Source organism: Pollachius pollachius (assembly GCF_949987615.1).
Source record: "Pollachius pollachius genome assembly, chromosome: 20".
Taxonomy (NCBI): domain Eukaryota; kingdom Metazoa; phylum Chordata; class Actinopteri; order Gadiformes; family Gadidae; genus Pollachius; species Pollachius pollachius.
The window spans coordinates 297,501-308,742 of NC_136953.1; the positions used below are offsets into that span (position 1 = coordinate 297,501).

The 11,242-nt window shown below is 43.5% G+C and overlaps 1 protein-coding gene across 1 annotated transcript in view; it reads right to left on the reverse strand.

Moving 5' to 3' along the window:
• LOC307091007 (NLR family CARD domain-containing protein 3-like) overlaps positions 1 to 10,490 on the reverse strand; it is a 12,876-nt gene extending 2,386 nt beyond the window's left edge. The window contains 10 exon segments of the mRNA XM_079757833.1: positions 488 to 534; positions 711 to 884; positions 2,327 to 2,500; positions 3,246 to 3,419; positions 4,788 to 6,342; positions 6,345 to 6,560; positions 7,862 to 8,090; positions 8,242 to 8,308; positions 8,450 to 8,560; positions 8,676 to 10,490. Coding sequence (XP_079613959.1) covers positions 488 to 534; positions 711 to 884; positions 2,327 to 2,500; positions 3,246 to 3,419; positions 4,788 to 6,342; positions 6,345 to 6,560; positions 7,862 to 8,090; positions 8,242 to 8,308; positions 8,450 to 8,560; positions 8,676 to 8,794 — 2,866 coding nt within the window. The 5' untranslated portion in view covers positions 8,795 to 10,490.
• Between the last annotated feature and the right edge of the window lie 752 nt (positions 10,491 to 11,242).

An 11,242-nucleotide genomic window follows, 5' to 3' on the forward strand; every position in this document is an offset into this window, starting at 1 on the left:
AAGCCATTCATCATGTGTCAATTCTAGAGATACGAGCGGTCAAGATGTTGGAGAGACCCAGACGCTCAAGGCCACAAAAACAAGAGTAACTCCCGCACATAGCCGCAAGAGATCAGCATAGAGAACACATACGGGTATCCAGGAGGCGGGAGTTCAGCACCATGCTTAGCCAATCAGCACATAACTGAGTCCATGCCTGCCCAGTATTAAAGTCCCAACACATAGCCCAGGGGGCAGAACGCTCCAGGTAACGCATCCTTCAGATGCCCTACTGAGTGCATCTCCATGCGTGCCTATACAATTCCCCTCCTTTTGCTTCATAGAGACTAGTCCAAACCTTTACCAAATAAAATGAGTTACAAGCGATCCTTACTCGGCAAACTATTTCCAAAAAGAACACGGCAGTAGGTAGGTAGGTAGGTAGGTTGGTGTAAATGTATACATAAATATATATATATATATATACATAAACAAAAGAGACACTTACATCTCTGTGGAACTGGTTTCAGCCTCCACACTCCACCGTGCTCCACACTGGGGGGGAAACAAAGTGAGAGCAGCATGTTGAAACATTCACCTTCATCATCTGCCGCCTCATCACGTTCTACACAACATGAGTTACAGCTGCCTCTTCAAACCTCTTCATCTAGCAGCGGCTTGAATCCTCGTAGGAGACTTTGTCCCTGAGTGGTGAGCTGTCCTCTCCATACCTGAGAGTGTCCAGTCTCCACCGTGGATCCTCCAGTCCAGCAGAAAGCAGCGCAGCTCCAGAGTCTCCTGGGTGATTGTAGCTCAGGTCCAGCTCTCTCAGATGGGAGGGGTTGGAGCTCAGAGCTGAGGCCAGAGAAGCACAGCCTTCCTGTGTGACCAGGCAGCCAGACAAGCTATACACACACACACACACACACACACACACACACACACTTTATTATATTTATTCTGGTTGAGAGCAGTTCATACTTAAGTAACCACATTTATAAAGTGTATTCATTCCATTTGGAGGATAAGGAGAACAGAAAGAGGAAGTGGGGAGATGACATTATCACAGACATAAGAACTTCCTTCACTTGGATGTGAAACAGGATCTTAAACAAATGCTCCTTTCTCAATAGCTACAACTCAATGAGATATTGTTTGGTTAGAGTCAGGAGAAGTCTGCTGTGTTTGGTACGCTGAGACCGTTTCTTCACAGGTTCTAACATTGTGTAGAACCAGGGAGAGTTTTGTCAGCAGGCAAAAAAGCAAAAGAAAGGCATCGGACATGAGCAGCACTACACCAAACTAATGTGAAGTTAATAAAGTCCATCTTTAATGTTCAACATGATTCACTTTACCACGGCCAGTGATGTTCTATGGTGAGGTGTACATTATATTCAGATCACAGCACTTCTAAAGCCTCATCCCCATGTCTACGCTAATGACAACTCCTCAGCTCACATCAGCTGACCAGAGTTACATAACATATAACATAACATACTAGTAGTTAACAGGTAAACCCCTAACCCTCACATCAGCTGGCCAGAGTTACATAACATATAACATACATAACATACTAGTAGTTAACAGGTCAACCCCTAACCCTCACATCAGCTGGCCAGAGCTACATAACATATAACATAGATAACATACTAGTAGTTAACAGGTCAACCCCTAACCCTCACATCAGCTGGCCAGAGCTACATAACATATAACAAACATAACATACTAGTAGTTAACAGGTCAACCCCTAACCCTCACATCAGCTGGCCAGAGCTACATAACATATAACATGCATAACATACTAGTAGTTAACAGGTCAACCCCTAACCCTCACATCAGCTGGACAGAGCTACATAACATATAACAAACATAACATACTAGTAGTTAACAGGTCAACCCCTTATGGAAGAAATTAACGATTACATTTTTATGGCAAACTATGATTATTAATAGGCCTATATATCTAATAGTAGAAAGCATCTAAAACACCTCCAAGGCTTGACACAGCGCCAGAGAGTCTGGGGTCAAGGCGTGCTGACCTCAACCTGGTGTTTTAGATTAGTTGTTGTTGACCACATGCTCAAAGGAATGTATGACTGACCGGCCGTGTGCGGATAGCTCATATGGGAAACATCTTCGTTTGTGAGTAAGTCTTATTTGTTGAAGTGATAGAACTCGGTTATTTTCTACCACACCCTAACCCTCCCATCAGCGGGGCAGAGTTACATAACATATAACATGCATACCGTTTTGTGTCTTCTTTTTCGATAACGGTCCAACTAGTCGTTGACCATCCCTTACATATTAAACAACCCCAAGTCCCAGTTTGAAGATGCTGAAAACAGACCTGAGAGCTTCCAGTGTACTGTGTGGACTCCCCAGTCCAGCAGAGAGCAGTTTCACTCCTGAATCCTGCAGATCATTGGTACTCAGGTCCAGCTCTCTCAGACTAGAGGAGTTGGAGCTGAGAACTGAGGCCAGAGCTTCACAGCATCTCTCTGACAGATCACAGCCCTTCAGCCTTCACACAAAATAAAGAGGACAGGTTAGGAACTGTGATTAAAATAACTTACATCTTCAACTTATTACATAATGAATAAATGGTGGTTATTCAAATTAGGTGTAAAATGTATAACTACATGAACGTTGTTGTGAAGGGGCGGCAGTAGCTCAGGAGGAAGAGCGGGTTGCCTGGTTGCTGGTTCAATCCCCGCTCCTCCTAGCTGAGTGTTGAGGTGTGCTTGAGCAAGGCACCTGACCCTAACTGCTCCCGACGAGCTGGCTGTCGCCTTGCATGGCTGACTGCGCCGTGTGTGTGTGTGTGTGAATGGTCTATGTAGGGCAATATTGTAAAGCGCTTTGGGTGGCCAATGGTTAGGAAAGCACTTTATAAACACAGTCAATTTACATTTGTTTTGCAGTGTTTCAAAATGGTTTTGTATATTAGTATTACTTTTTGTTGCAGTATTATGTATATTATGTATTGTATTGTAAGACATGTTATTAGTTTATCTAAAGCAATTTTTTGTATATAATTAGATTTTTTTTTCCAATATTATGTATAATATGTTTTGAGGAGAATAAATATCATAGCGATCAGGAAAACACTTTGCGAGAACGAGAACTAAGACATTATTTGTGCGCTTGGGGGTGTCAGTTGCGTGCTGCTTCACTTTACGTGCACACTTTTATGGACGTAAATCTGTTAAATCCCTTCTGATATTGAACCTTGTGGTGTAACTGTTTGACCATTGGGTAAAACTGACCTGAGAGTTTCCAGTGTACAGTGTGGACTCCCCAGTCCAACAGAGAGCAGCTTCACTCCTGAATCCTGCAGATCATTGGTACTCAGGTCCAGCTCTCTCAGACTAGAGGAGTTGGAGCTGAGAACTGAGGTCAGAGCTTCACAGCATCTCTCTGACAGATGGCAGATATTCAGCCTGCACACACAATAAACACCATATGTTAGGAAGTGTGATTAAAATGACCTATATCTTTTACTTTAAACTTAATGAAGGACGTGTGTATCAACCAATAGCGTTATTTACATTTACATTTAGGGCATTTAGCAGACGCTTTTATCCAAAGCGACTTACAATAAGTGCTTTTGTTACAATAAGTACATTTGTCATAAGAAGTGAAACAATATATCGCTGTCGGTACAGTAAAGATGTTCATAGAACCAAGTGCAAGTATTGGCTGTTATAACGTAACAGTTATTGGCTGTTACGTTATAACAGCCAATAACTTAATAGTTTAAATGTAATAAAGTCAATAACGTAATAATTTACATGTAATATAGCCAATAACGTAATAACTTGCCAACAATGTAATAAAATTGTTGAGCCAATAACGTAATAACTTTTTGCCAATAATGTAATAACTTATTAAGTTTTTGGCTGCTTGTATTAAAAACATACTTTGAAAATGTAATAACTGAGCCAATAACCTAATAAATGAGGCATCACTTTATTTTATTTTAAATTTCTGGAGAGAAACTGTCACACTTGACAGTTTGAATTTGGATTCATATGCAATTATTAGGGTTCCGTTATAGAACTCCGTGCATCCAACTCCGTGACCACGCAGACAATTTGACGGAGTCGTGAGCTTTTCGAAGCTCTACTATAGCGGAATATTAGAGTTACATATAAATCCAAATTCACTCTTTGCTCCTTTAAGGCATCCTCTGGAGGGGGGTATGAGGTTGGAGGGGTAACTGTAAGGTCAGATATTTAAGCGTGTGATGCAAGATGCAATAACAAGGCTAAGTGTGACTGTTTCTCTCCAGAAATTGAAAATAAAATAAAGTGATGACTCATATATTACATTATTGGCTCAGTTATTACATTTTCAAGGTTTTTTTTTATACAAGGCAAATAACGTAATAACCAGCTAATAATGTAACAAGTTATTACATTATTGGTTCAACAACTTTATCACACTATTGGCAATTTATTATGTTATTGGCTTCATTACATTTAAATTATTACGTTATTGGCAGTTATTACGTTATTGGCCGTTATTGGTTGCTACAACGTGTTGAAAGCTTTAATAAAATATGTTTTATTAATTGAACTGCATTTGATCCTTAAATGTTCATTTAATAATCTGTGTTACTTTTACTTTTAACATAATTAAGTTATTGTCTTCGTCTTTATTAGAAAAGTGGGTTAGTGGGTTTATTGTAATACAAGTTATACATGAACCTACAGATATGTTTTGTTAGTTATAACTTCTATATAATACATTCTACTATCAGGTATATTGTGTTGTGTATTGTCATATATTATTATGAGTGAACCTACAGAGATCTTTTGGAGGCTTTGATCACTGGCAGCAGCCTCAGCAGAGCCTCCTCTGAAGCTGAGTATTTCTTTAGGTCAAACACGTCCAGCTCCTCTTCTGATGTCAGTAAGATGAAGACCAGAGCTGACCACTGAGCAGGAGAGACATGTGTTTTGAAGAGACTTCCTGATGTCAGGGACTGTTGGATATCCTCCACTAGAGAATGGTCGTTCAGCTCATTCAGACAGTGGAACAGATTGATGCTTCTCTCTGGAGAGAGATTACCACCTATCTTATCCTTGATGTAAGACACTGTTCCCTTGTTGGTCAGTGATCTACTTCCTGTCTTTTCCAGCAGACCTCGTAGGACATTCTGATTGGTCTCCAGAGAGAGGCCCAGGAGGAAGCGGAGGAACAAGTCAAGGTGTCCGTTCTCACTCTGTAAGGCCTTGTCCACAGCACTCTGGTAGAGGAGGAGTTCATTTTCCCTGGAGGTTGGTGGTTCTTCTGAGAGCAGATTGACACCAGTATCAATGAAGGACAGAAAGACATAAAAGGCAGCCAGAAACTCCTGGATGCTCAGATGGACAAAGCAGAACACCTTCTCCTGGTACAGCCCACACTCCTCTTTAAAGATCTGGGTGAACACTCCTGAGTACACTGAGGCTGCTCTGATATCGATGTCACACTCTGCCATATCTGCCTCGTAGAAAATCAGGTTGCCTTTCTCCAGCTGGTTAAAAGCCAGTTTTCCCAGAGAAACAATGATCTCCCTGCTCTGTGAAGTCCAGAGTGCATCTGTTTCAGCAAACAAACGATACTTCCTGTCCCCCTGTATGGACTGAACCCTCAGGAAGTGGCTGTACATCTGAGTCACGGTCTTGGGCATCTCTTCTCCTATCTGGGATTTTTTGAAGAAGTCCTCCAGGACTGTAGCAGTGATCCAACAGAATACTGGGATGTGACACATGATGTGGAGGCTTCGTGATTTCTTGACGTGGGAGATGATTGTCCTGGCCAGCGTCTCATCTTTGAATCCCTTCCTGAAGTACTCCTCCTTCTGTTGGTCGGTGAACCCTCTGACCTCTGTCACCATGTCAACACAATGAGAAGGGATCTGATTGGCTGCCGCAGGGCGTGTGGTTATCCAGATGCGAGCAGAGGGAAGCAGGTGGCCCCTGATGAGGTTTGTCAGCAGCATGTCCACCGAGGTGGACTTTGTGACATCATTCCATATCTTGTTGTTCTGGAAGTCCAGAGGAAGTCGACACTCATCCAGTCCATCCAAGATGAAGACAACTTGGAACCGGTCGTATCTGCAGATTCCTGCTTCTTTGGTCTCAATAAAGAGGTGATGAAGAAGTTCCACCAAGCTAAAGTGTTCCCCTTTCAGTAAATTCAGCTCTCTGAAAGTGAGGAGAAATGTGAAGTGTATGTCCTGGTTGGCTTTTTCTTCAGCCCAGTCCAGAATGAACTTGTGTGTTAAGATGGTTTTACCAATACCGGCCACTCCAGTTGTCATTATTGTCCTGATTGGTTTATCTTTTCCAGGTAAGGGTTTACACATTTGATTGGTGTTTCCTCCTTGACTGGTTTCCTGGAAGCGGTTTCAATCAGTCTGACCTCATGTTCCTTGTTGACCTCTCCACTGCCTCTCTCTGTGATGAAGATCTCTGTGTAGAACTCATTCAGAGGTGTTGATTGACCTGCTTTAGCGATTCCCTCAAACCCACACCTGAACTTCTCCTTCAAATGAGACTTGATTTTATGTTGGCACTTGAAAGCAGCAGGTCCTAAATGAGAAAAAAAACAGTAGACATCAGTTAGTACATGGTGGCATCAGTGGGAACATGTCAATATTTCCTGTAGAATTATCAATTTCATGACATTTAGTGGCTTCATACCTTGGTCAGAAAAGCTGGTTGTGACAATGACTGCATGTTACAGATTCAAAATGCTCTGGACCTTTCGGTTTTTCCACAGCAATATGATCGGACTAATGATAATAACAATGATAGTAAAATGGTGTAAAATGAAATGCTGACAGGACAAGATAGTGTTGCATCTCTTCCACTGAGTTATTCTGCTGTTGATCTGCAGCATATGTTTAATATTATTAATAATAATAATAATTACATGTGAGTAATGAGGAGACCCAGGTAGGAGGGGGTAAGAACAGCAGTGAGGAGACCCAGGAAGGAGGGGGTAAGAACAGTGAGGAGACCCAGGTAGGAGGGGGTAAGAACAGCAGTAAGGAGACCCAGGTAGGAGGGGGTAAGAACAGTGAGGAGACCCAGGTAGGAGGGGGTAAGAACAGCAGCACAACGGGGATACGAGGGGAACCCACGGTAGGGGGTCAATACAGCAACAGGCCAGTGGGAACACATGTGTTTTGAAGAGAGTATGAATGTTGTCAGGGTGTCTCTTTCAGTTCAGCTCAGAGCCTTAGCACCCACGGTGCTCAGAGCCCTAGCACCCACATGCTGAGAGCCCTAGCACCCACGGTGCTGAGAGCCCTAGCACCCACGGTGCTCAGAGCCCTAGCACCCACGGTGCTCAGAGCCCTAGCAACCACGGAGCTGAAAGCCCTAGCACCCACCGTGCTGAGGCGTGAGGTCGGGACGGTGAAGACTAGCTGAGGATGACGAAGGGAGCGGCAGGGACTGTCCTCCTGGAGGAGGTCGGGGAGATAAGTGGGGGCCACGTTGTGGAGGGCTTTGTCGGTGAGCAGAAGGGTTTTAAGGTCAATCCGGTGTTGGACACTGAGCCAGTGTAGTTGGACGAGAATGGGGGTGATGTGGTCGGGTGATTTGGTGCTGGTAATGATGATGTTTAACATTCTTTAACATGTGACCCCCACTATTACCCTACATATCCGGAACAAACCATTTAACCTGGTACCCCACAACAACCCTATATCCTATATACTGGATCAAACCATTTAACCCCAAAGAGGAAAGATTGTCTCCACATAGAAGTGTGAAATGTATAAGTCTCACACTATGTCATTTAGTCTGAACAGAACAAATAATAATCTCCTACTGCTCATCAAAATGTGTATTTCTTCTCTGTCTTCAAGATAAGAGTCTCTTACCGCCCCCCAGTGTGTCGGCCAGTTCCTCCTGGTTCATCTCCATCAGGCAGAGCTTTGTGATGTCCACCACTCCCTCTATGGCGCGCCTCCTCTGCTCCTCCTTCTTACCATCCACCTCCTCCTCCTCCACTCTCTGACCCTCTGAGCATTGTGGGTAATCTGAGAAGAGAACGCTCCAGAGCTTCTTCAGCTCCTTGTCTAGAAAAGCGTGTGCGTTCTCCTCAGCCCTCTGGAACAGAACAAACATCAAGGAGAACTTTACTCTGAACTAACTGAGACATCAGAAGCATCTGTCCTGGATCCACGTCCCGCTGGACAAGAGATGCTTTCTAATGTCCATGGAGAGCTGAAGTCAAACGTCTTGGTGGACATTTACACACCTTGATCAGCTCTGTTTGATGCTGCTGTAGAGACTGAGCACTGGTAACCTTTGACCTCTCCTGGTGTCTGTGGGGAACACACACACACAAACACACACAAACACACACACAAACACAATTATATTTCCCCAGACTTGTAGACATCAGTATCAGTAGAGTCTGATAACAACCAACTGGTCTGTTTTCATCGTCTGTTTGAAACCCCTACCTCTCCTCTCTGGAGGGACGTCCATCTTTAAAGCTCAATCGTGTACCCATAGAGCGGTCACTCTTCATGGAGACACAGCTGGGTCCAGGGGAGTCTGCTCTCTGCTCTGGGCTTCAACACACACACACACACACAGCTTTTACTCAGACTAATGATGGAGTCATGATGTATCACTGCTGAGCTCTGAGATGGACAACAGTCACAGACAGAGAGATCTTCTTCTTACCTCTTAGCTTTGCTCCGGCGGCCATGTTCCCCAGACAGAGTGGTCTTAGAGGCAGGACCCCCCTCCTCTCTCTCCTCATCCATAGTAGACTGGAGACCTGGACACAAACACAACTCCATACTGTTTCCACTGGCACTCAGCGTTGGTTTACTCTCTGCTTTTATATGAGCTGTGTATTCCGCTCACAGCGGGCCGTTGTCTCTGTTAACTTTGGACAAGAGGCAGGGTCTCTCCTAGACACAGATTCATAGACCTTATCATTCCCACACGTTTCTCATATACTCTTTAATAATGTAACATCATTCAACACAGAAGGTCTCAAAAGGCTACAAAATGTGTCTGATAAGATCAAGTTCACCGTGCGGATATCATACCAACTGCTCCCTGTGCTGGTTAAACCGCTCTGAAGGCAGGACCATACATGGACTTCCTCATGTGGTGACATCACAACCAGATCTGTGAGGCAGGCCCACAGAGGACAAGACCCGGTAAGAAAGGACGTTTAAACACCTTCACAAAGCAAGATGGCCTTCTTCGTGTCTAAATAACGTTATCATAATACCACACTACAAATATAACAGCTGTACATTCTGTCCTCAGTACCTTTAAAGTCACCCAAGGACACACAAGAAGAAAACAACCCAGAACATTCCAGACTGGAAGGTTCTGGGTTCGATCCCCAATGCCAACAGTCTAACACATAATATTCTACAGAGCAGGAATCTTAAAAATGATCAACCTACTGATAAGATTCAAAGTTATTCATATGTATGATCTATTACAGATTATAGTGGACTACAGTAATTTATTCTTCTTCCTACAGTGATAAAGTGAGCCACACCAAACCATCCGACTCATAACAAGGAAATGGTGAACCAAACAGTTGGACCAGTTCCCCTCCCAGTTCATACTCCTCCCAGACTAACCTCTTATAGGCGGCTGATCCATGACCTCATTCAGTGATGAATAGTAATCCATGTATTAAATATGAAGAATGGACAGAGAGCTCTGAGCTCTGTCCACTCTGAGTACAGAATACTCAGAGTGGACAGAGTACTCAGAGTTCACACACACACACACACGAAAGAAAAAAAGTCACAAACGGTCTACTCTTCTGCAGTCTGTGATTCATTCAACACCAGCGGTAGTAAAGTGGAACATTTTGCTAGGTCTGTTTTGAAACCTTCGAAAAGGTGCACTGCAGCACCACCTGCTGGTGAGAGGATGTCAGTGGGATTGGCTGAGCTGAAGAACACTAACCAGTCGTCACCAGGGACTTCTGTGTTGAGGCGGTCGCGGCAGTGTTAATTCACCTTGCAGGTCATGTCCCTCTCATACGAGTGATGCTCTCAGATATAGAGTAGGCCTACACTACTGCAGAATGATGCAGGCCCACAGAGAACAACACCCAGTACAAGATGACGTTTAAACACCTTCACTAACCAAGATGGCCGTCTTCCTGTCGAAATAATGTAACAATAATACCTATACGATAAATCACAATACTTGTGATTAAGAACCAATTCTGAATCAGACGAAACAGTCATTATTAACCTCAACCTGACGCTTGACTCAAGGCTGAAAGTTTCTGGGTTCGATCCCCAATGCCAACAGTCTAACACGTAGCATTCCAAAGAGCAGGAATCTTAAAAATGATTCAATAGTAATTTTGACAAATAGCAATGCATCCATGCATTGACTAGCCTTTCTAACAATGTGGTTTAACAGGACACTAACTATCAACCTATTGATAAGACTAAAAGTTATTCATATTTATGATCTATGATGGATCAGAGTGGACTACAGTACCTTAGTCGTCTTCCTGCTGTGATGAAGTGAGCCACAACAAACCGTCCGACTCATAACAAGGAAATGATGTCTGACCAGTTGGACCAGTTCCCCTCCCAGTTCATACTCCTCCCAGACTCTGCTTTTATATGAGCTGTGCTTTTCCGCTCACAGGGGGCTGTTGTCTCTGTTAACTTTGGACAAGAGGCGGGTGGTCTCTCCTAGACGCAGATTCATAGATCCTCTCATTCTCAAGGAGGGCAGGACCATATATGGACTTCTCGTGTGGTATGACATCACAACCAGATCTGTGATGCAGACCCTCAGAGAACAAGACCCGGTAAGAGAAGACGTTTAAATGTCTTCACTAACCAAGATTCCTGTCTGAATAATGTAATCATAATACCGGACTGCAAATATAACAACAGTTCATTCTGTCCCAAGTACCTTTAAAGTCACCCAAGGCCGCAAGAAGGCACAAGAAGAAACAGTAATTCTTAACTTCAACCTGACAGCTGACTGCATAGCTGCATCTTATAGAGCAGGAATCTTAAAAATGATCAACCTACTGATTTAAAGTTATTCATATTTATGATCTATCACAGATAATAGTGGACTACAGTATCTTAGTCTTCTTCCTGATGGACCAGTTCCCCTCCCAGTTCATACTCCTCCCAGACTAACCTTGAATAGGCGGCTGATCCATGACCTCACTCAGTGATAAATAATAATCAGCTTAATGAAGCATGGACAGAGAGGTCTGAGCTCTGTCCACTCTG